At 34.3% G+C, this 27,980-nt stretch overlaps 1 protein-coding gene across 1 annotated transcript; it reads right to left on the bottom strand.

The window, feature by feature from the left end:
- Nucleotide 1: 1 nt before the first annotated feature.
- On the bottom strand, nt 2-25,229 carry LOC142149635 (uncharacterized). The gene is made up of 3 exons (XM_075204956.1): nt 24,941-25,229; nt 17,425-18,155; nt 2-292 (listed from the first exon to the last, which is right to left on the bottom strand). Exons 1-3 carry the CDS (start codon nt 25,227-25,229, stop codon nt 2-4), a joined length of 1,311 nt encoding a protein of 436 aa, XP_075061057.1.
- Nucleotides 25,230-27,980: the final 2,751 nt, after the last annotated feature.

Here is a 27,980-nt window from a genome sequence, read left to right as displayed (position 1 = left end):
CTCATGTGTGAATCCTGTGATGTTTTACAAGATCTGATTTTTGGGTAAAACACTTGCTACATTCAGAGCATTTGAATGGTTTCTCTCCTGTGTGAATCATCTCATGTCTTACAAGACTTGAATTCTTTGTAAAACACTTGCTACATTCAGAGCATTTAAATGGTTTCTCTCCTGTGTGAATCCTCTGATGTGCAACAAGATGTGAATTCTGGGTAAAACACTTGCTACATTCAGAGCATTCAAATGGTTTCTCTCCTGTGTGAATCCTCTGATGTGCAACAAGATGTGAATTCTGGGAAAAACACTTGATACATTCAGAGCATTTAAATGGTTTCTCTTCTGTGTGAATCCTCTGATGTGCATCAAGATTTGACTTTTTGGTAAAACACTTGTAGCATTCAGAGCATTTATATGGCTTCATTCTTGTGTGAGTCCTCTGATGTAGTTGTGATTTACAAGCAAAAACTTTGTGACATTCAGAGCATAGATAGGACTTCTAGCGTATTAGTTACCAGCAACTTATTTGTAGAAGGTTTCTTCTATTAAAAAATAAAATAAGATTGTGAGAATTCGAAAGAGTTTATGAAGAACTGATGTTTGTAGTCTGTATGACATGTAGATGAGACTATTCTTTTGGAACACTCATGTTTAGAGTACAAAGTCCTTTCCCAAAATGTCTTCTGTTTTTAGTGTGATCCTGTTCATTAATTCACCTAAGAGAAAAAAGTTTGTTAATATTTAGAAGCTTTATACAATAATTAATCTACTTTAACAAAAGTAATGTTTGTACAGAAGACAAATATATTTTATACACAAGCAATTATGACCCAACCATTTGCAATTGTTTTTATTCTTGTGTGTATTGCCACATATATTCATAAATAAAACTGTAGAGACTTATCTGTACACTCACAGAAGACAATAAGATGTGATACATCCCTAGAGGAGATTAAGTACTCTCCACATACTCACTATTACATTAGAAGAAAAACAGATCAAAATGAGGAAAGAAATCTTGTTTTTCAATATTTACTGATGATAATACAAATTACAGAATATAAAAAGAACAAATGATTACCCTAATAATTATAATTCTGTTAGGTTGCATTGCTAACAATACAAACATTGTAAAGAAATAGACGCACCACACATATATAACAATACAATATCTACAACATAATATATGCGCAATTGTGTTTATGTATCAATAAAATTACCTTACTCTGGTGATTTCTGCTTCTATCACTTTCTTTCCTGATCTTTCTAACTATTCCATCCTTCCAGCTCTGCAGCCACCAACTCACTAACACTGGGCTGATACTGTCTATTTATAGACATTCCTCCCCATCTCTCTGCAATAGGTCCCGGGATGACCAAAATATATTCTCAGACTGTTTCTTTCCAGGTCTCTCACTTTCTTGGCATGTAAATGATGTAAACACATTTCTAAAATCAATTACTATAAAAGAAACCTTGACTCATGGTAAAATCTTGCATTCTAATTAGATTATCATAGTATCTGACTTCCTGTTATGTCAACAAATAGACCTTTTGTTTTTTATGTATGTATTGTCTAGGCAGCCCTAACTCTGATTTCAATGTGATTCACTGTTAAAAATAAGCCATAATATAAAGTATTATGCAATAAATACACGTTATCCTCAAGATAAAGGCTCAGATCTTGTACATCTTCGACCAGCCAAGAACAGATTTACAAAATCAGATGAAGAACACTGAGTAAGGCGCTAATAATAAGTGAAAGATACCAAGGTATTAAAAGTAGAATTAAAATTACCTACATACATTCTTAATAAAGACTGAGAAGGCTTTCTCTGTACATCCTTACAAGACACAAAGCTGTGATATATCCGCACAGGAGATAATGGACTCATCACCTACTCACTAATAATGAAGCAGTTTACATATTTAGTTGTAGGTGGTGCTCCCATGAACAAAATAGTCAATAAGTTCACTTAAGAAGGCACTCTGGAGTCACACAATATATTATTTTATATATAGTATAACTTATATTATATACTATATATATATATATAAATAATATGGGGTAATTCCGCAATATAGTGTTTGGACTTTAGAGTACATAACCATCTCTATTAATAGACATATCATATTATGAAGAAAATTGGGTGCATGGTTTATAATGAAGCAATAATTAAGCTATTTGCTGACATTTATCATATGATGGCCCTATAAGAATTTATCCAGTTAAGTTAACCATTGATTTTATATTTCTTTACTGTGATAATTCTAAAATGCTTCCTAGTATAGGCAGATCTGTCTGTTGTTACCATTATTCAATTTAAAGCAAATATGTATTATTTCCACATGATAAAGAAACTACATCGGTATAAATACCAATGAATTATCCCAGTTATTCTCATCCTTTTTCCTTATTTTATATGTTTCTCTATGAGGAGCTCTCCCAGGACAAAGTGTTACTATTACAAGAAGAAAAGATAAATGATCTCAGTATTGAAGACTCTCTCAGTCCTCACTAATGTTGTGACAAGAAAAAATCGTTTAGAACAAATATTTATTTATATCTAGTTTTCCCAAACAATCTATTACAATGTAAATGATAATGTGATCAGTAGTAAAAGAGATATATGTGAGAATGTAACACAGGGGGAAGGACGTCTCCACTTAGGTCATTGTTAACTAGTTAGTGTTCTACATTTTTTAAACAATGTTGTATTACATTTACCTTAGTGGTGTAGTGTCTCCCACCAATAATCTCTTATATAATTATAGGGTTCAGGTCACTTCTTACTTTATATCACATCTGACAGCTTCTGCTATAGTAAGTAGAATGATTTCCATTTATTCCATAATTCCATATAAAAAGCACTAAGATAACAATTTTCAACAGTGTAAAACACTTCTCTATATAGTGCAAAATAAAACACTTCTTGCTCAGTCTATTAATCTGGTCACAATCATGGCCCCTTATGTCTGATATGGGGGAATTACTGATACAAATACATAGAATATGGAAGTGATAACTTGGTAACTACCTCAGATTGTAGTGATACATTTTTTAATACTATATAATTATATTTTGGACACCTGAAGGGATGTAGTTTGGACACACACTAATATACATGACTGTGAATGGGAATTTTCTGAGAATCTATAGGAAGATAAGAATGTATAAAACAAATTTTCAGAACATTATCTGAGAAATAGGCTTTCCTGTTAATGTTAATTACCTCTTGGAGAAAATACACTATCTGGAGTAATCATAATGTTATGATATACAGTATATATATTACACAAATTACACAAGAGTACTGGTAGATATATATATATATATTACACACAGGATACCACAGTACTGATAGAGAATATAGAAAATATTACACACAGGATACCACAGTACTGATAGAGAATATATAGATATATTACACACATGATACCACAGTACTGATAGAGAATATAGAAAATATTACACACATGATATCACAGTACTGATAGTGAATATATAGATATATTACACACATGATACCACAGTACTGCTAGAGAATATAGAAAATATTACACACATGATATCACAGTACTGATAGAGAATATATAGATATATTACACACATGATACCACAGTACTGCTAGAGAATATATAAATATAATACACAGATGATACCACAGTACTGATAGGGAATATATATTATTGCCAAACTATACTTATTATCATGTATACAATGGTTGGCTCATAAAACTATTTGAACCATTATCTTAAGCAATTGTGCAACAATTGTTGTCTTTTATAATTATGGGAGATCTAAATTTTTCCCGTCCTTACATATATGACTCATACAATTTAGGTGAAAATCTAGAAATGTCCATAAATATGTTTATGTATATATTGCAAACATACTGGTTCATGTATATCTAACTACACTGCAACCATAGGAGAAAGCAGATACATATAATGTACAGTGTATTATCAGGAGATTTAAAGTTCAACACATGTAACACAGCTTTGTTTTACAATATAATATTTACTAATAGATAATACAATGTACAGAATATACAATGCACAGTAATATACTATATTAATTATAATGCTGTTAGATTGTAATAATAACTATATAAACATTGCTAAGACAAAAACACATCCCATAAGTACAATACAATATCTATAATATAACACTTATAAATGTTTGTGTATATATCAGTATATTCTTACTCTGAAGATTTCTCCTTCTATCTCTTTCCCTCCTGATCATTCTTACTGTTCCATCCTTCCAGCTCTCCAGCCACCAACTCACTAACACTGGGCTGATACTGCCTATTTATAGTCATTCCTCCCCATCTCTCTTCAATAGTTCCCGGGATGACCAGAAGGTTCTCAGACTGTTTGTCTCCAGGTCTCTCATGTAAATCTCATTGACATGTAAATGAGGTATAAACATTCCTAAGGTCACTGACTTCAAAGGAAAATACTAAGTAGACCTTGGCAGGTGGTAAAATCTCACATTCTAATTAGATCAGCACAGTCTGGACCTTTCGTTTAGGATTTGTCTATTGTGTAGGCAGAGAGTGTGAGCAGAATGTCCTATTGTACATATCAGCAGTAACTCTGATATTAATTTTATTCATTGTTAAAAATACACTATAACAAAAGATATAAGTAAATTATTTAATATAAATGAAATTGTTAAGGCAGATTATTGAGGATATTCATCTAAATAAAGCCAGAATGATACATATAGCAGAACCTCATTTATAACTATCAAATCTATTTAATAGACAATAAAAAAAACTCCTTTCAATTGTTATAAAGCAGATGATAGCACCCTCAGGAACATGATTGAAAGATTTATGTATACAATTATTAGAACTAGCTGTTAACAATGATCATATATCAGGTAACTTAATGTCACCTGAGTTCACTGTGCAATGTCATTCATGGAATCTGGGATTGAAAACAGACAGTCAGTATACAGGTGATAAATGTTGAGATCTAAAACCCTTCAATTATCAGAGTTCTGCCTTAAAATAACAGGGAAAAATAGGCTCATCATAGATATCGAATTTCATAAATACTGAAAGCAGAGATCTACTTCTGAGAATAATGTGACCAATCCTTATGGAGACTGTAGTAAGAACCTTCATCATCATCAACATTTATTTATATAGCGCCAGCAAATTCCGTAGCGCTTTACAATTGGGAACAAACATCAATAAGACAATACTGGGTAATACATACAGACAGAGAGGTAAGAGAACCCTGCTCGAAAACTTACAATCTATAGGACAATGGGAGTTATATTGCACAATGGACCAGCTAGCATGCAAAGGTAAAAGTACTGAGTGGGCTGTGTGTGTTACAATGTTGGTCAGAAGGTTGTTGTCTTGCGTTAGCAGTGTAGAGGATGGCAATAGGGTAATCTAGGGAAATTAAGATGATGGTTGAGGAATATCATAACCTTGTCTGAAGAGGTGGGTTTTCAGTGAACGCTTGAAGGTTTGAAGACTAGAGGAAAGTCTTACTGTGCGTGGGAGGGAATTCCACAAAGTGGGTGCAGCCCGGAAAAAATCCTGTAACCGAGAATGGGAGGATGTGATGAGAGTGGAGGAGAGACGTAAATCTTGTGCAGAACGGAGGTGTCGAGTAGGGAGATATTTCGAGACAAGTGAGGAAATGTATGTCGGTGCAATTTTGTTGATGGCCTTGTATGTTAGTAGAAGAATTTTATATTGACACGTTTCTGTGCTTTTGGACTTTCATCAGAAGGATGAATCCAAGTGATACAGTCTCAGTATTTATATGTGATGTATTCAATCACATCTGATCACTAATCACCTGTACAACGGAAAGACGAATGTCCAACTTTGTAAGGATTGCTGCAAACCTCTTTGATATTTAAGATTAAAATTCAGAACATATATAAGTATTAAAAGTTTTTTTTTTACATGTATTAATGGATCTGACTTCTTTCTACCAGCAAAATATCAGTAAAACAGATAATCACATATGGAATAATAACAGCTCAGAGTAAAGAACAGATTGTCAGAGTATGTAAAAATTTGTGAGAACAGAGAAACTCTGATTAGAATAATCAACCAATGTAATTTGAACAAGAATAGATGAAACAACTGTGACAAGAGGCACAACTAAATGTATCACATATATCTATCACAATAACCTAAGTGGAGGCAACAATGTGTCACATTACATCACATAAATACAATGGGAGCGTCGATGTATCACATGTGTCAGATGAACTAAATAAACACGTAAGTCAGCGGCAGCAGATAAACAGATGCTCCTCATTCAGCCACAAGTCTACATTGGTAAAAGGCCACATCTAGAGATTAAATAACATCTACCGGTTAAGTAATATAGAAGATCTAATAAAAAATACAAAATATTAATAGCTAATTAATGGGTTTTTTTCATAGTAAGATTCAGACACATTAATTATATGACTTACAATGCAGTTTGCTAGTAATTACACTGAGGCAGAGAGTTTGCTATTCAATTGCTATCAGTACTAGCCGGACCTCCTGTGCAGGGCCATAACATTAATATTACACTCATTATACCACAGTACTGATAGAGAATATATAGATATATTACACACATGATACCACAGCACTGATAGAGAATATATAGATATATTGCACACATGATATCACAGCACTGATAGAGAATATATAGATATATTACATACATGATACCACAGTACTGATAGAGAATATATAGATATATTACACACACGATACCACAATACTGAAAGAGAATATATAGATATATTACACACATGATACCACAGTACTGATAGAGACTATATAGATATATTACACACATGATATCACAGTACTGATAGAGAATATATAGATATATTACACACATGATACCACAGTACTGATAGAGAATATATAGATATATTACACACATGATACCACAGCACTGATAGAGAATATATAGATATATTACACACATGACACCACAGTACTGATAGAGAACATATAGATATATTACACACATGATACCACAGTACTGATAGAGAATATATAGATATATTACACACATGATACCACAGTACTGATAGAGAATATATAGATATATTACACACATGATACCACAGTACTGATAGAGAATATATAGATATATTACACACATGATACCACAGTACTGAGAGAGAATATATAGATATATTACACACATGACACCACAGTACTGATAGAGAACATATAGATATATTACACACATGATACCACAGTACTGATAGAGAATATATAGATATATTACACACATGATACCACAGTACTGATAGAGAATATATAGATATATTACACACATGATACCACAGTACTGATAGAGAATATATAGATATATTACACACATGATACCACAGTACTGATAGAGAATATATAGATATATTACACACATGATACCACAGTACTGATAGAGAATATATAGATATATTACACACATGATACCACAGTACTGATAGAGAATATATAGATATATTAAACACATGATACCACAGTACTGACAGAGAATATATAGATATATTACACACATGATACCACAGTACTGATAGAGAATATATAGATATATTACACACATAATACCACAGTACTGATAGAGAATATATAGATATATTACACACATGATACCACAGTACTGATAGAGAATATATAGATATATTATACGCATGATACCACAGTACTGATAGAGAATATATAGATATATTACACACATAATACCACAGTACTGATAGAGAATATATAGATATATTACACACATGATACCACAGTACTGATAGAGAATATATAGATATATTACACACATGATACGACAGTACTGATAGAGAATATATAGATATATTATACGCATGATACCACAGTACTGATAGAGAATATATATATATATTACACACATGACACCACAGTACTGATAGAGAATATATATATATATATTACACACATAATACCACAGTACTGATAGAGAATATATAGATATAATGCACACATGATACCACAGTACTGATAGAGAATATATATATATATATATATATATATATATTACACACATAATACCACAGTACTGATAGAGAATATATAGATATAATGCACACATGATACCACAGCACTGATAGAGAATATATTATTTCCAAACTACATTTACTATATTATCATGTAATCAATGGTTGGCTCATGGAACTATTTGGTCTTAATATTAAGTAATTGTGCAACAAAAGTGTCCTTTTAAGATTATGGGAGAATTAAATTATTCCTATACTTACATATATGGCTCATACAGTGTGGAAGAAAACCTAGAAATCTCCATTAATATATTTATACATATATTACAAATTTACATTAATATTTAGTTATTCCTCCCCATCTCTCCTCAGTAGGTCCCCGGATGACCAAAATATATTCTCAGCCTGTTTGTCTCTAGGTAATATTTAAATTATTGTTTCATTAAATGTGTAAGTTTTCCTTCATCAATGCACAGTCTTATGTAAACATCACTGACTTGTAAATGAGATATAAACATTCCTAAGGTCACTTACTACAAAGGAATCTTCTAATTAGACCTCAGCAGGTGGTAAAATCTTCTAATTAGACCTCTTAGTTTCAGACATTCTGTTATGTCAACAAATGGATCTTTTGTTTAGGATTCACCTATTGTCTATGCAGAGGGTGTGAGCAGAAAGACCTGGGGGTAAATGTATCAAGCTGAGAGTTTTCCGGCGGGTTTGAAAAGTGGAGATGTTGCCTATAGCAACCAATCAGATTCTAGCTGTCATTTTGTAGAATGTACTAAATAAATGATAGCTAGAATCTGATTGGATTTTCAAACTCGCCGGAAAACTCTCAGCTTGATACATTTACCCCCTGATCTAAGTATCAGCAGTAACTCTGATTTCAATATGATTCACTGATAAAAATAAGACATAATACACAGACTTGTTTTATTGCACTGTAAGGACGCACATCTGGGACATGATTCAAAAGGACACCCCTTTATCCTAATAATAATAATCATACTACTACTACTACTAATTATAATAATAATCATACTAATACTACTACTAATAATAATAATCATACTAATACTACTACTAATAATAATAATCATACTACTACTACTACTAATAATAATAATAATCATACTAATACTACTAATAATAATAATAATTATACTACTTCTACTACTAATAATAATAATAATCATACTAATACTACTAATAATAATCATAATCATACTAATACTACTACTAATAATAATAATCATACTACTACTACTAATAATAATAATAATAATAATCATACTAATACTACTACTACTACTACTAATAATAATAATAATCATACTACTACTACTACTAATAATAATAATAATAATAATCATACTAATACTACTAATAATAATAATCATACTAATACTACTAATAATAATAATCATACTAATACTACTACTAATAATAATAATAATAATAATGTCATGTTTCTGAAACTACTACATTCATAGAGTAAATCACATACTTCAGCAGATACTTGAATAAAAGTGACATAAAGAAACATTACTTGTAGTTTATTTAAGCATTTTATGTATGTGAAAATTGGTTTACAAAACATCCGTCTTGTGCACAGATCATACAGCTGCTCTTGATTCAATAACAAGTATTAAGGGGGAATCTAATCAGCTTGGTCCTCTGTTGTTTGCTGACAGTGTACAATCCACATCCCCTCTGTGGACATTACCTAGATGGTGATGAAACCGGTCAGGACATTTTTATGACATATTGTTGGAGCTCATGAAAGGATCAAAGTAATTCATTGCCATTCACAGGCTGAATTGGACATTTATACTATTGTCATTGGTTACAGTATAAACCACGGTGGAGATTCTCTGCAGCTCACTCCTAGGCTGGAGCTGTCTCCTTCCCACAAGATGGAGACGGCTATCAGTGAGTACATTGGTGACGCTAATTACACCTATCTGTCGGTCACAGAAGAGACCCGTGCCCACCGCTGCTTACGGTTACATGGGATCCCTGCCAGACAGCTTACTTCAATTGTTCAGTTTCACATACAGGAGGCTTCACCCCTAACCTGGAATAAGGAACTTAATCTACACAATGCTGCAATTTAACGTTGGATAATAGAAAACTATAAACACTGTATTACTAGACGTGATCATATTTTCCTATGACATTGCAAACAGCATAAAGTGGTTCTGAATATATTTATATTTGGGTGTGAGCAGAAAGATCTGTTTTACATATCAGCAGTTTCTCTGATTTCAATATATTTCATCATAAATAATTAGACATAACACACACACACATATAAATCTACAATGATTATGGTAATATGTTTAGCACAGTGATGTATGTTTATATTTAGTGTAGGAACTGTCCAGAAAGGGCAGACTTCAGTGTGAGTTGGTCATTTTCTCAATACAGATTACAGCTTAAATAGCATTAATAATCCCATTGGCGAGTGCAGAGGATCCTGTGTTTATGTAAATAGATCCTGTATATTACAAGCAGGACAACACTCAGAATGAGCACAAAATCATAGTTATTAGGTTAATCCAACTGAGTAACGAGTTGATACAAAAGACCACAACAAGTGACAAAAGGACGACCTCTGGATTAACTTGTTGCTGAAATGGATTAACCTAATAAATATGATTTTGTGCTCACTCTGAGTGTTGTCCTGATTGTAATATACTATATTACGCTCCCTGCCTCTGCCCTGGATCTGTACAAGATACAAGTGAGTGCTGCTGCCCTTATTATGTGTATACTATATAATATATGGTAATATATATATTAGGTGATGTAAGGTTATCTGTGCTGTTTCCCCAACCTCTCCTGTGTCCTATTATCTCTCCCCTGGTAACACTCGCAGTAGACAGTTCCGCTTCAGAATACAATTCATACTCCTTACCTACAAAGCCCTCGACCACTCCTCTCCCCACTACATACCCAACCTCATTTCCTCACACTCCCTCCCACCTGCTCCACTCAGCCAATGACAGCAGCCCAAACTCCTCACTGATTCCCTCTTCCAACTCCCACCACCAGGATTTCTCCCGTGCTCTTCCCAACCTCTGTAACACATCCCCACTCCAAATTACACTATCAATCAGTGTCAAAGCCGATAAACATTCCTTAAATCTCATGTTTTCATTCAATCCTACCATCCCTCCTCCTAACTCTCCCACCTGTCCTTCCCCTACCTCAGCTGACCCAACTCTGTTTCACCTACTCTGCGTCCCCCCATCCCCTCTAGAATGTAGGCTCTCATGAGCAGGGCGCTCTCTCCTAGTGTTTTCCTTATATCATTATCTTGTTTTGTTGTTTGAATTTATGTTATATTGTCAACTTTGTTCTTGCTGTTTTGTCATTGTGCTGTATGTTCTAACCTCCTGTGTGCAACGCTACAGATATAATAGTAACATTTAGTTGTTATACATACTTGCAGACCTAAAACACATCACTTAGTCCATTAATAAATCATATCAGTTTCATGTGTGGTGCTTTTTAAGTTTCGCTCCATATATCTTTTTTAATAAACATTATGGTATTATGGATATTCCTGGTGCTCCGAGTGCATCACACAGAGACTTGTGTGCTTTACACAACAAGGGAAATGATTAGTTTGGACAGAACACAGAGCATGAAACATATGTCTATGGAAATGCTTCATGTCACACTGCACCAGCAATGGTCATTCATCGTGTAACAATACATTACAGGGAGTCCCAAAGCAGGTGGGCCTGTGTGCTGTCACTGCCTGGGACGATTCTTAGTCTGCCCTGTGTGTATACTATATAATACCTCCTGTACTATGTAGTATTACCTCCCTTGTGTACTATTACCTGTCCTGTGTACTATTACCTCTCTCCTGTGTACTATTACCTCTCCCCTGTGTACTATTACCTCTCCTGTGTACTATTACCTCCCCTGTGTACTATTACCTCTCCTGTGTACTATTACCTCTCCCCTGTGTACTATTACCTCTCTCCTGTGTACTATTACCTCTCCTGTGTACTATTACCTCCCCTGTGTACTATTACCTCTCCTGTGTACTATTACCTCTCCCCTGTGTACTATTACCTCCCCTGTGTACTATTACCTCTCCTGTGTACTATTACCTCTCTCCTGTGTACTATTACCTCCCCTGTGTACTATTACCTGTCCTGTGTACTATTACCTGTCCTGTGTACTATTACCTCTCCTGTGTACTATTAACTCTCCTGTGTACTATTACCTCTCCTGTGTACTATTACCTCTCTCCTGTGTACTACTACCTCTCCCCTGTGTACTATTACCTCCCCTGTGTACTATTACCTCTCCTGTGTACTATTACCTCTCCTGTGTATTATTACCTCTCCTGTGTACTATTACCTCTCCTGTGTATTATTACCTCTCCTGTGTACTATTACCTCTCCTGTGTATCATTACCTCTCCTGTGTACTATTACCTCCCATGTGTACTATTACCTCTCCTGTGTACAATTACCTCTCCCGTATGTACTATTACCTCTCATGTGTACTATTACCTCTCTCCTGTGTACTATTACCTCTCCTGTGTACTATTACCTCTCCTCTGTGTACTATTTCCTCTACTGTGTACTATTACCTCGCATGTGTACTTTTACCTCTCTTGTGTACTATTACCTCTCTCCTGTGTACTATTACCTCTCCTGTGTATCATTACCTCTCCTGTGTATCATTACCTCTCCTGTGTACTATTACCACTCCTGTGTATTATTACCTATCCTGTGTACTATTACCTCTCCTGTGTACTATTACCTCTCCTGTTTACTATTACCTCCCCTGTGTACTATTACCTCCCCTGTGTACTATTACCTCTACCCTGGTAACAATCATAATGGAGAGTTATCTTTGTGAAATTACTCACTTTCCCGTCATCCATACACTAGATCACATACTGCAGCAGATATTTAAATAAAAATGACTTAAAAACATGGCTTGTGATATACAGATATACAACACAACAAGACAATAAAGCATTTAATAACATACATGATATATACACCAATAGATTTCAGTGCCAAATTTACACTTCATGGAGAAAATGTATGAAATTATCTATCACTTTGTCTGAAATACATCAGTATAAAAACAGGGATTGGAAGTCAGTCACCCACCCATTCACTTGTACAGGTCACTATCAGAGAACAGCTCAGATTGCCTGATAGATGACATGGATTAGGGGCAAGGATAGAAAAACATGAGGCTCTCTGTACCAGTGTTTTCCTTATATAATTATGTAATTTTGTGAATTATGATTATATGGTTAGGTAATTATGTAAAATTGTGTTTGCATTTATATAAAATTGTCACATTTGTACTTATCTTAGTTTGCCATTTTGTTGTATGTTATAACCTGCTGTGTGTGATGCTGCAGAACCCTTGTGGTGCCTTATAAATAAAGGATAATAATAATTTTAAAAACAAAGTGACCATAAATGGACATAATTGGCAAAGCTAATAGAGCGAAGACCCCATAAGGGAAGTATATGAAATCAACCAAAAGCAGCTGACAGCCCTAATATAATGGGAAGAGTGTCATTATGACATAAATGTGAGTGACCACTAGAGGGTGCAGCTAGAGGATTGTATCACAGTGGAAGTATAATACTTTTATATAAGACATATAAAGCCAAGGTGACTACTAATATCCATATTACAGGTAAATTATGCAGCGACAAATAAAAGTCTCAAAATTCAAAGATTACTTTATGAGGTCAGTAAGTACGCCTCGTTGGAATTTGATAATCCTAATATAATGTGAAGACTGTTTTTTATGACAATAATGTGAGTGACCACTAGGGGGTGCAGCTAGTGGATTGTGTAATGTTCCAATACTTGGATGCATAGGACTGAGCAGGTTATCTCTGCAGCCTTATAACATTCTGCACATATATAGGATCCCTCTTCTGTAAGTTATAAGGATATTAGAAGCCACCAAGGTGTTGTGTAAAAATATAAGGGCACAATGCTGGGAGCAGAACACTTTTATAGAAGACATAAAAAGACAAGGTGACTACTAATATCCATATTACAGGTAAATTGTACAGCGACAAATAAAAGTCCCAAAATTCAAAGATTACTTTATGAGATCGGTAAGTATGCCTCACTGGAATTTAATGAATCCAAGTTTCTGCAACCTTCTGTTATCTAAGCTTGTTGACTAGCAAGGAGTAAGCTTAGTCTGGTTTATTATAGAGGTGCTACTACGTTCTTTAAGGTTAATGGCAGCCTTTTTAGAAAGTATAGTGTTACATTGTTCCTTAAGTGTGATGTTTATGTTAAAAAGAGGTCAGGAGAAGGACTGGCTGAGCAGTGATCCAAGTTGTTTCTTTAAATTTTACATTTCTAAGGTTGATATTTTTCTAGAGCATAGATGCCGCCTTAATGAGAGACCTCAGATATAGATTTGTGTGTTTCACAGACTATATCTGAAGGTAAGATCCGAGTGTCATGACTAACTCTTCCCTTCCATACATCTCTGATCTCGTCAAGAGATAGACCCCAGCTCGTCCAGTGTTCTACCTATGACCTTCCACTCTCTCCCGCTGTTAAACCTTCTACCGCTCCCATCTCTAAAACTTCTTCTGATCTGCTCCCAACCAATGGAATTCCTTTCAAAACTCATCTCTTCAAGCTTGTCTACCACACTCCCTCCTAGACCATCATGTCCACTCCAACTATTTCTTCTGTTGACTTCTGTCGACTAATCTCTCATTACTCCCTCCCTCTAGAATGTAAGCTATCATGGGCAGAGTCCTCTTTTCCCTAAATCTCATGTCTGTCAGTCTCATATGACTCTGATATGGCAAAGTCTACTGCTGTTTGTTCACTCTCACACATAGAACTCATACTTGTATCCATACTAGCCGTATGCCAGCTCATGAGTATCCATGTACATGTTGTTATACTTAATTGTATTTATGGATCAGGTAAAATATTTATTATATTGGTGTTTGTCATATCTGTAAGATGTATGTCATATCTGTAAGATGTATGTCATATTTATAAGCTGATTGTCCGGCACTATGGTATCTGTGGAGCACTAGATATAAACGATGATGATGAAGATGATGAATGTCGTCAGAAGTAATAAAATCAAAGAAGTCTTTGATGGATATCGAGAGCTAAAGATCAAATTGAAAATAGTGAATAATCCAACCACATTCAGTATTATTGTGGGGTGCTAATGAAATGATATGTTAATAAAGCCCTGCATAATGTGCCCATAAAATGGGAATGATCTATGGGAAGGTTGTCTTCTGCATGAAAAGGGAACCCATAAAGGGCATATCTATATGGGAGTAGACTTGGTGGGTACAGAATAGTTATTATTTATTTTTATTTTTTTCATGCAAATTATGCAGTTCAAGTAGGGCAGTAATTTAATGCATGGCCTGGAGGTGGTCTGAGGGTATTGCGGGGTACTGGAGCTGATGGATATGTATATATATATATATATATGTATAATGGGGAGATGTTAGTTTAGTATAGTAAATTATCCACCATTACACAGTGAGTAGTTGTCCCTCTCTAGGACGGGAGACAAGGACAGACAGCAGCTAGCAGGGAACACTATGTATATTTTCTTCAACTCAGCAATTACTGATTATCAGTAAGACCCTGGGACTGATTCATCAAGTCATGTAAACTGAGAGCAATGTACTCTTTAATTTACAGCACCCAGTAATCAGCTCTTCAGACTCCTGAGTTCAACAATTAACAGATCTGAAAAACCTATTCAATTAATGTCCCCTGTTAATAATATAGGCATTAATTAAAAAATGTTTTTTTAGTTTTTTTCCCCCCAATACATTTATTAGGATGTTTGTAATATCTACTGAACATAAAATACATTGTTACAGTTCCTCCTGATTGCAAACATATGTTATAGCATGCATACGAGACTGTCATCACTAGTAATCAGGACCTAAACTAGTCTTGTAGCTGGAGCAAAAGATACAGCAGAGAATCAAGTACCTGAGAGATTCCCAGAGCTTGAATCTGATGTGGCTCAGTGTACTCGTGTTTGGCACGTCCATACTGTACATAGAATAAAGGAGAACGCTGCTTCCCCGTCCGTTCCCTTACAGAAATTGTAACCTGTAGTAAGTGTTCTTTGCATATGCAGATGAAGTGAACATTGCTGTGTTTAGTTGTGAATGGTCCAGGTATGGGCATTCACAGAATAAATTTGCGGATTATACACATAAAATTCTCATTTATGTTCTTTGATGAATCAGACCCAGTGTTTATATTTCATATTTCAGTACAGGCAAAAAAAAGCACATTGCTAATACATTTGCTGTGTGTTACTAATGTGTTTGTTGCTGTGTTTTCATCAATGGTTGTCATATTATGAGCATGGATGACCAACTAATTATCACCCCTGGTTCCATCTTTTAAAATGCAGCAGAGTGTACAATACTCAGTAGTACTGAAAATAGATATTAGTTCCACAATCAGAAACAGAATCTCCACATTTATCACTATCAGATTTTATTCAACATCAGGTATTATAGAAACAGCTGCCAGTAACATAAATGGTAATTACAGATATTGTGTGAACATGGTCCTTCAGTCTATATACAGGTCAGTGATGTCTGATGACAATCACTATAGAGTATAGAAGAAATACTTTTGAAGGTACCCTGAGAAACAATGTGTCCTCAATGGGACTTATTTAATAAGATGGTGTGAAGAACAAGGATGCGCTGTAACCCATAGCAACCAAAATCAGCTGTTAGCAGCCTGGTGCCATAAAACCAGCAAATGTGATGATCTGATTGGTTGTTATGGGATACAGCAACCAGTAGTTTACATTTAACATTTACTAAACAACACTTTCTGAGTACATAGTTGTCATTACAGAGGGAGATAAGACAGCAATAGAAAAGTATGAGGGAAAGATTGTGGAGGCTGTAACATAGATCAATAGAGAAATATGTATTTTAAACAGGGCAGTGTGCAGTGTTACTGTAGATATATTCAGTACCTATAGCTCTGTCTGTCATAGAAGTAATCCCAGTACTGAGAAGAGCTGCAGGAACTCCCTACTAGATAGAAAGTTCTTTTATGTACTAGTCCCAGCACCTGCATGAGCAGAACAGCCGTATATTACAGAGCTCAGCAAGGGCTGCCACATCGTCATTGTCTAGTTCTAGTTATATAGAGCTCTAGTTCATATCAGGAGTAACATGCGAGGTGGAAAGATGTCCCCAAGTCCAATATCCAGACTGCTCTAGTCTTTTATGGTTTATATCCTGTGTGAATCCTCTCATGTACAACAAGATGTGATTTCTGGATAAAACACTTGCTACATTCAGAGCATTTAAATGGCCTTTCTCCTGTGTGAATCCTCTGATGTTCTACAAGATCTATTTTTTGGGTAAAACACTTGCTACATTCAGAGCATTTAAATGGTTTCTCTCCTGTGTGAATCATCTGATGTTTAACAAGACTTGCCTGTTGGGTAAAACATTTGCTACATTCAGGACATTTAAATGGTTTATCTCCTGTGTGAATCATCTGATGTTTAACAAGATTTGCCTTATGGGTAAAACATTTGCTACATTCAGGACATTTAAATGGTTTATCTCCTGTGTGAATCCTCACATGTTCCACCAGGTTTGATTTCTCAGTAAAACACTTGCTACATTCAGAACATTTAAATGGTTTCTCTCCTGTGTGAATCATCTGATGTTTAACAAGACTTGCCTTTTGGGTAAAGCATTTGCTACATTCAGAACATTTAAATGGTTTCTCACCTGTGTGAATCATCTGATGTTTAACAAGATTTGCCTTATGGGTAAAACATTTGCTACATTCAGGACATTTAAATGGTTTATCTCCTGTTTGAATCCTCACATGTTCCACCAGGTTTGATTTCTCAGTAAAACACTTGCTACATTCAGAACATTTAAATGGTTTCTCTCCTGTGTGAATCATCTGATGTTTAACAAGACTTGCCTTTTGGGTAAAGCATTTGCTACATTCAGAACATTTAAATGGTTTCTCTCCGGTGTGAGTCCTGTGATGGACAATAAGCTTTGAATTACATGAAAATGTTTTGTCACATTCAGAGCACAGATAGGGCTTCTCTTCTTTTAGATTCATCATGTGATTTTGCAACAAATTAGTTGTAGAAAATTTCTCCTATTCAAAAATGAAGTTAGCTGCTATACAGAAGAATTGATCACTGCAGTATTTATGACTTGTAGGTGAGTTTTCTTAGTACACTCAGATGCTCAGAGAACAAGGACCTGTCCAAGATATCTTCTGTTATTAATGGGAATACTGCTCATTAATTTATCTGTAAGCAAAACAAAAGTAAACTTTAGCAGCCTATTTATTACATTAATGAAACTAGTTTAACAATAGCCATATTATATTGGATAAGGAAGGAAAAAAAATACACACTAACAACTATGACTCAGACAGTGACCATTGTTTTTATTTTTGTGTACATTGATATACAAACATACATACTTAAAAGTAATCTGTCAAGGTATATCTGTACACTTACACAAGACAAAAATGTGTGATATATATTCACAAAGGAGATAATAGACTCACAGCAAACTTACTATTACTTAACAGTTTACGTGTTTAGATGTAGGTGTTACTAACGTGAATAAAATTCACAACAAGTACACTAAAGAAAAAAAGTGTTAAAAATGAGGCTCTCTGGAGTAATGTAAATATATAACTAGCAAATCATATTAGAGCAACCTAAAGGGGGGCCCTGCAGGTCCTAGAACAGTGTACATAATAAAGTGACCACTGAGTGCATATCTATATATACTCACAAGAACAAAATTTGTGGCACTAAGTGATTATCAAATATTAGTGATAAACGCCTTCACCTGTTCCAGGTAATCATCCACAAAGCATCACAAGAAAAAGCACAAAACAGTGCAGTATTATCAAATAAATGTCAATAGTGATGTGCACTAATCAATATCTGTATACCAAGTGACATTACATATAAATCTTATCTGAGATATCTGTTGTCCTCTGGAAAGTTTGGTGCTTTTTCTTGTGATTATTTGTATATATATATATATATATATATATATATATATATTATGTTTTATGTTAATTGTACAACAAACATTTGCTTATAAGATTACGGTAGAACACATTTATAACAATACAATATCTACAACATAGTATCTCCAATATTTGTATATATATCAGTATATTCTAAAGCATAATATAATTACCTTACTGCGAAGATTTCTCCTTCTATCTCTTTCCCTCCTGATCATTCTTACTGTTCCCTCCTTCCAGCTCTCCAGCCACCAACTCACTAACACTGGGCTGATACTGCCTATTTATAGTCATTCCTCCCCATCTCTCTTCAATAGTTCCCGGGATGACCAGAAGGTTCTCAGACTGTTTGTCTCCATGTCTCTCATGTTAATCTCACTGACATGTAAATGAGATATAAACATTCCTAAGGTCACTGAATACAAAGGAAAATTCTAATTAGACCTCAGCAGGTGGTAAAATCTTCTAATTAGATCAGCGCTGTCTGACATTCTGTTATGTCAACAAATGGACATTTTGTTTAGGATTTATATATTATATAGACAGATATTGAGAGCAGAAAGGTATGTTCTGAATATCAGCAGTAACACTGACAACAATATTATTCATTGTTAAAAATAACCCATAATAAAATATATAAGTAAATTAATTTGTAAAGACAGATTATTAATGACATTCATCTAAATTAAACCAGAATGATAACCTAATTTAAAACAATCAAATTCATTTTACAGAATAGAAAACTCCTTTTCAATTGTTAAAAAGCAGGTGATAGCACCCTAAGGAAAATGATGCAAAGATTTATGCATACAATGTTTAGAAATAGCCGTTAGGAAAATATATCAGATAAGTTAATGTCAGCCAAGTTCAGAGAACAGGTTTTAATAGCTCACTGTGCAATGTCAATCATTCATAGAATCCAAGAATGTAAGGAGACAGTCAGTATAAAGGTGAGTAGTGAGATCTAAAATCCTTCAATTACCAGTGTTCTGTCTTAAAATGTCAGAGAAAAATAGGCTCACAATACATATCGAATGTCTCAGTTCTTATGTCCCTCCTGGTACCGTGAGCTGACACAGCTCAAATGCTGAAAGCAGAGATCTACTTCTGAGAATAATGTGATCAACTGTTACTTATTGAATCAGTCAGCTTTTTTGCAGACCTGTGTAATAAATTCCATAATACTTGTTACACTTAAAAAGGTATTAATTGGTCCACACATAACAAGATAAATATTGTATTGCTATCAAGTTCTGATTCGTGCACTGATCTTCCAATGATATATGGAGGTCTTCTGTAGCTATTAAAAGATGTAAATCAGCAGCACAAAGTACATTATTATTGGTCAGAGCAGCTGGTGATAAATGAGGTTTGATGAGATGATAAACAATTTAGATTTCCATAAACCAGCGGTATAAACACGCTATTCTATATCTAAGCAGCCGGGGATCAATAGGATTTTTTTTAAACAAAAAGTAATTAATATTTAATAATTCCTCAGTCCTGTGTTATAAATTCTTTATCAGCACCTAGTAAAATGGCCAATCAGTTCTTAAGTATATCTATCGCTTAATGTGTGTTGTTAGTTACAGAATTATTGGCACACTAAATTCATTATCATGTATACAGTGGTTGGTTCATTAACCTATTTGGGTCTTAATCTTAAGTAATTGAGGATCAGTGTCCCTATATTATAACATTACACACATGATCCCACAGTACCACAAAATATATAGATAGAAAGAAGTTATAGAATATACAAATCTTATTAGTGTACCATTAAAACTATATTTATAATTCTGTTACATTGCAATATAAATTATATAAACATTGTTAGGGCAGAACATTTAAGGCAATAACTCATACCAGATTCATATCAAGACAATATCTAATCATTTGTGTATGTTTCATTATCTTATTAGACATAAAATAATTACCTTACACTGTTGAGTTTGCCTTCAATGTATTTACTTTATGCTCATTCTTACTGTTCCACCTTCCAGTCCTCCAGCCACCAATTCAACCATCAACTAACTGACAAAAGCCTGATAATGCCTATTTATAACAATTCCTCCCCACCTGTCTTCAGTAGTTTCCGAGATGACCAAAAGATATTTTCAGACTGTTTCTATCCAATTTAAATTAGCGTCTCATAATGTTCATACATATTCTTTCATCAGAGCAGCTTCTCATGTAAACCTCCTTGACTTGTAAATGGGGTATAAACATTCCTGAGATCAGTGAATACAAATAAAAATTCTAATTAGACCTCAGCAGGTGGTAAAATCTTCTAATTAGATCATAGCAGTTTCTGACATCCTGTTATGTCAACAAATGGACCTTTGTTTAGGATTCAACTATTGTTTAGGCAGATAGAAGGTAAAAGTGGCCCTGCCCAAATCAATTTACAATCTGTTACACACATGATACCATAGTGCTGATAATAGAGAATATATAGATTTATATTAATGTCCAGATTTATATAATTTAATAACTGATTTATACTTACATATAGAGACTCAATCTCATTGTTATTGGCAATTATTGGATGTTTTGTTGCTTTTAATCTGCATTTGCAGATGTAATAGGTGAAAACCTGCTACACGTTGAGATATTGTCCTCTTCAGAGGATGAAACCAGTAAAATTATTCATTCTGAGACATTACCCGATAATGCAGACACTACAAGTAAAGTTATTTATAATATATTTTTGACATTACAGAAAAGAGAGGTGGATTTACATTTCATTCAGCCACTGTAACTCACTATTGCAAAGCTAAATAAATACCAAGATTCTTTAGATTCAATAACCAGCCCACTATAGGTCGTACAAACACTGAATTCTGTAGAACATGTTGGGTAATTTTAAATAAATCTTCCATGGATTTGACCCTTGTTGTTACTGAGGAGGCAACGAAGGACCTGGTGGATGTTAGAAATTAAATCACCCAGATTAATGATTTACATGTTATCATCATATAGAATGTTTGGTGTAAGAAGGTGTCTGATCAGGCAGCTAAATATGGGGAAGAACTTCTTTCCTTCAATAAGGTCAAACTCCACAAAGCTTCTCTAGACTATAAGATAAATATAGTATAATTTTGTCTTTTGGGAGATGAACTTACTAGACCCCATAGTCCCAACAGTCACTTGCAAAGAAGAGATGTCTGTTTCCAGGAAACTAGACCTAGTGAGGAGGAAATCACCCCCTTTCCAGTATGGATAATGCACTTGGCTCCTCTTCAGACAGTTTTTTTTAGGAGTGAATTATACCAGTGCAAAAGGCAGAGAAAAAGGAAAAGACGACACCTGAGGGGATGTGGCTCACGGCACAAGGTTGCAAATATCTCCGACGGGTGTCAGCAAACTGTAATTTACAATCTTTCGAAAAGAACACTGTCTACAACTGTGTTCCAGGAATAACTATAATATATATATATGTGTATAATCAAATTAATGATAAATCAATAAATTACACAACACTTGTTACACTTGAAAATGTATTAATTGATCCCCACATAACATGATAAATGTTGTTTTGCTATCAAGTTCTGATCAGTGCACTCATCTTACAATGTATATGTGGTCTCCTAGAGTTATTAAAGGATGTAAACCAGTGGCACAAAGTACATTTTTATTGGTCAGAGCAGATGGTGATAAATGAGGTTTGATAAGATGATAAACAACTTAGATTTCCATAGACCAGTGGTATAAACGCGCTATTCTCTGTCTAAGCAGCCGGTGATCAGTAGGATATTTTTTAAACAAAAAGTAATTAAACCCTTAAACAACTATTGATAACAATATAATATTTGTCTTGATCTGAGTGGATCAAATGATAATTTAGCAAGTGTAACAAATATTGTGCAATTTTTCATTCATTTGTTGAAGTCATTTTCTGATCAAGTTAGTCAGTAATATTCCTTTTTATGAACTCATCGTTGTTAGGATTGGGTTAATTAATTCCTCAGCGCTGGGTTATAAATTCTATTTCAGCACCTAGTATGCTCTCTGTGTGTTTTTAGTTATAGAATTATTGGCACACTAAATTCATTATCATGTATACAGTGGTTGGTTCATGGAACTATTTGGGTCTGAATCTTAAGCAATTGTGCCACAAAAGTTGGCTTTCATGAATATGTGAGATCTAAATTATTCTTGTCCTAAATTATTCTTGTCCTAATATATATGACTCATACAAATAAGATAAATGTCCATATTTACGAATATATTACAAATGTACAATAATATTTGTAATGGTTCATGAATATCTTACTACACCTGAACTATAGGAGAAAGGAGATACATATAATGTACAGCGTATTATCAGGATATATAAAGTTCAACACATATTAACCCAGCTTTGTTTTACAATACAATGTTTACTAATAGATAATACAATGTAGTGAATATGCAATGGATATATATATGCATAATAATTATAATGCTATTAGTTTACAATACTATCTATCTATTATTATTATCCTTTATTTATTAGGCGCCACAAGAGTTCCGCAGCGCCGTACACAGCACAAACAGTAGACTTAACAAGGTGAAACATTACAAACAGTAAACAAAAAAATACCAAAACTTCAGAGACTCCAGGCATGCTAATGCAGTAAAGATGGAGCAGAAGAACAGGTATGGAGAACAAAGGGAAGAGGGCCCTGCTCATACGAGCTTACATTCTAAGGGAGGGTAGACAGAACTCAGGCAAACAGGGAGCAAGTTGAAGTAAGTGGGGAGAGAACAGGGGGGGGGCTGGGAGGAGAGAGGGGGAGAACAGGCGGAGGAGATGAGTAGGTTAGGTGGAAGGTTGGTAAGCCTTTAGGAACAGGTAAGTTTTGAGTGCCCTCTTGAAGGAGGACAGATTGGGAGAAAGACGGATGGAGCAAGGAATATGGCAGAAAAACAAGTACCTGAGAGATGCCCAAAGCTTGAGTCAGACATGGCTATGTGCACTTGTGTTTGGCACGTCCTTACTGTACATAGAATAAGGGAGAACGCTGCTTCTCTTTCCCGTTCCCTCCCAGAAATCATAATCTGTAGTAAGTGTCCTTTGCATATGAAGATGAATTGAACGTTGCTGCGTTTAATTGCATATGGTCCGGTTTTCGGCATGTGCAGATTTAATTTGCGGATTATATGCAAAAAATCGGCATGTACGTTCCTTGATGAATCAGTCCCTGTATTTATTTTTCAGTTTAGGCACAAAAAGCACTTTGCTAATACATTTGCTGTAAGTTACTAATGTGTTCTTTGCTGGGATTTCATTATTGGTTGTCATACTGTCAGCATGGATGACCACCTAATTATCACCCCTGGTTCCATCTTTTAAAATGAAGCAGAGTGTACAATATTCATTACTACTGAAAAAGATATTAGTTCCACAATCAAAAACAGAATCTCCACATTTATCAATGTCAGATTTTATTAAACAACAAGTGTGATAGAAACAGCTGTTAGTAACATAAATGGTAATTACAGATATTGTGTGAACATGGTCCTTCAGTCTATATACAGGTCAGTGCTGCCTGATGACAATCACTATGGAGTATAAAATAAATTCTTATTAAGGACCTTATCAGGTACCTTTGGAAACAATGTGTCCTCCTTGGGACTTATTTAATGGCATGGTGTGAAGAACTAGTCTTTTATGGTTTATATCCTGTGTGAATCCTCTGATGTACAACAAGATTTGATTTCTGGATAAAACACTTGTTACACTCAGAGCATTTAAACGGTTTCTCTCCTGTGTGAATCATCTGATGTCTTACAAGAGTTGACTTATGGGTAAAACATTTGCTACATTCAGAACATTTAAATGGTTTCTCACCTGTGTGAGTCATTTTATGTTTTACAAACGTTGACCTCTGGGTAAAACATTTGCTACATTCAGAGCATTTAAATGGCTTCTCTTCTGTGTGAGTCATTTGATGTGTTACAAGAGTTGACATGTGGGAAAAACATTTGTTACATTCAGAACATTTAAATGGTTTCACTCCTGTGTGAATCTTCTGATGTTCCAACAGGTTTGCATTCAGGGTAAAACACCTGCTACATTCTGAGCACTTAAATGGTTTCTCTCCTGTGTGAGTCCTTTGATGTCCAACAAGAGTTGACATGTGCGTAAAACAGTCGCTACATTCAGAGCATTTAAATGGTTTCTCTCCTGTGTGAGTCCTCTGATGTCCAACAAGAGTTGATATGTGTGTAAAACATTTGCTACATTCAGAACATTTAAATGGTGTCTCCTGTGTGAATCCTGTGATGGACAATAAGCTTTGATTTACATGAAAATGTTTTGTCACATTCAGAGCACAAATAGGGCTTCTCTCCTATTAGATCCATCATGTGTTTGAAAATTTTTTTGAAGTTAGCTACTGTAAAGAAGAATTGATCCCTGTAGTATATATGACTTGTAGTGTGTTTTTTTGGAACACTCAGATGCTCAGAGAACAAGGACCTTTCCAAGATGTATTCTATTATTTATGGGAATCCTGCTCATTAATTCACCTGTAAGCAAAATTAATGTTAACATGAATGTTACATTAATAGAACTACTTTAACAATAGTAGTGTTATATTGGATAAGGAATACAAAAGTTTTTTATACACTAACAACTATGACTGAGATATTGACCCCTGTTATTTTTTTTGTGTACATTGTCACAGAAACATACATACTTAAATGAAAACTGTGAAGGCCTTTCTGTACACTCAAACAAGACAAAAAGGTTGTGATATACCCACTTAGGAGATAATAGACTCGCCACCAACTCACTATTAATTAAGCAGCTTATATAATTAGATGTAGGTGTTACTCCTTTGAATAAAATTCACAACAAGTACACTAAAGAAAGAAATGTGATAAAAATGAAGCACTCTGGAGTCATGTAAATATATAATCTGTAAATCATGTGGCAGCATCCTATAGGAAGGTCCTGCCCAATAGTAGAAAGGTGTATATAATAAAGTGACCACTGAGTGCATATCTATATATCTTCACAGGAATAAAATGTCTGGCGTTAACTGATTACACAATATTATTAATAAACAAATAAAAATCAAATATATTAACACCATACAGAATGCTGCTCTTTCCTTAGACACCTGTTTCAGGTATGTATCTACAATGTATCTCACCAAAAAAGGCACCAAACAAAGTAGTATTATAAAACATATTTAAATAAACAGAGATGTGCTATAATACACATCTGTATACAATAGGAAATTAGATATCAATCTTATCTGAGATATCTGTCGCCTTCAAGTATTTGCTAAAGAATCTATTCAAAAAAGTTCTGTTTTGCTTATAGATAATATAGGGCATATCATAGTTTTGCACTTTTCATTCTATGACTATTATCATATACACTGTAAATATAGTTTTTTTTATTGATAAAAGTATTATCACACTGAATTCATTACCATGTATACAATTGTTGGCTCATGTAACTATTTGAACATTAATGTTAATTGTGCAACATAATTTTGCTTATAGGATTATGGTAGAACACATTTATAACAATACAACATCTACAACATAGTATCTCCAAATATTTATGTATGCATGTAATATTGTTATGCATAATATAATTACTTTACTGTGAAGAATTCTCCTTCTATCTCTTTCCCTCCTATATATATATAGATGCATAGATATAGATATAGATGTATTTTTTTATTGATAGAATCATTACCACACAAAATTCAGTATCATATATACAATTCTTGGCTCAGGTCACTATTTGGACCGTAATCTTTTCTGTACAACAAAATTTTGCTTATGCGATTATGGTAGAACACATTTATAACAATACAGTATCTACAACATAGTATCTCCAAATATTTGTGTATATATCAGTATATTCTTATACATAATATAATTACCTTTTTCTTAAGATTTATCTTTCTATCTCTTTCCCTCCTGATCATTCTTACTGTTCCATCCTTCCAGCTCTCCAGCCACCAACTCACTAACACTGGGCTGATACTGCCTATTTATAGTCATTCCTCCCCATCTCTCTTCAATAGTTCCCGGGATGACCACAAGGTTCTCAGGCTGTTTGTCCTCAGTCTCTCATGTAAATCTCATTGACATGTAAATGAGGTATAAACATTCCTAAGGCCACTTACTATATAGGTAAATTCTAATTAGATCTTGGTAGGAGGTAAAATCTCACATTCTAATTAGATCAGCTCAGTCTCTGACATCCTGTTATGTCAACAAATGGACCTATTGTTTAGGATTTGTCTATTGTGTAGGCAGAGTGTGAGCAGAAAGACCTGTTCTACATATCAGCAGTAACTCTGATATCAATATTATTCATTGTTAAAAATGAACTATAACAAAATATATAAGTAAATTATATATAACAAATTAATTTGTAAATGCAGATTATTAAGGATATTCATCTAAATTCAGGCAGAATGATAGATATCGCAGAATCTCAATTAAAACTATCAAATCTATTTGCTACACAATATTAAAACTACTTTTCAATTGTTATAAAGCAGGTCATAGCACCCTCAGGAACATGATTCAAAGATTTATGAATACAATTATTAGAACTAGCCATTATTAGTGATAATATATCAGATAAGTTAATGTCGCCCGAGTTCACTTTGCAATGTCATTCATGGAATCTGAGAAGCAGTACGTAAGCAGACAGTCAGTATACAGGTGATAAATGTTGAGATCTAAAACCCTTCAATTACCAGTGTTCTGCCTTTAAACAGCAGGGAAAAATATGCTAACCATACATATCGAATTTCTCAGATCTTATGTCCCTCCAAGTACCGTGAGCTGACACAGCTCAAATGCTGAAAGCAGAGATCTACTTCTGAAAATAATGTGATCAATTCTTATGGAGA

The sequence above is a fragment of the Mixophyes fleayi genome, chromosome 4 (genome assembly GCF_038048845.1).
Source record: "Mixophyes fleayi isolate aMixFle1 chromosome 4, aMixFle1.hap1, whole genome shotgun sequence".
NCBI lineage: Eukaryota > Metazoa > Chordata > Amphibia > Anura > Limnodynastidae > Mixophyes > Mixophyes fleayi.
This window is presented reverse-complemented; position numbering and strand designations above follow the sequence as displayed.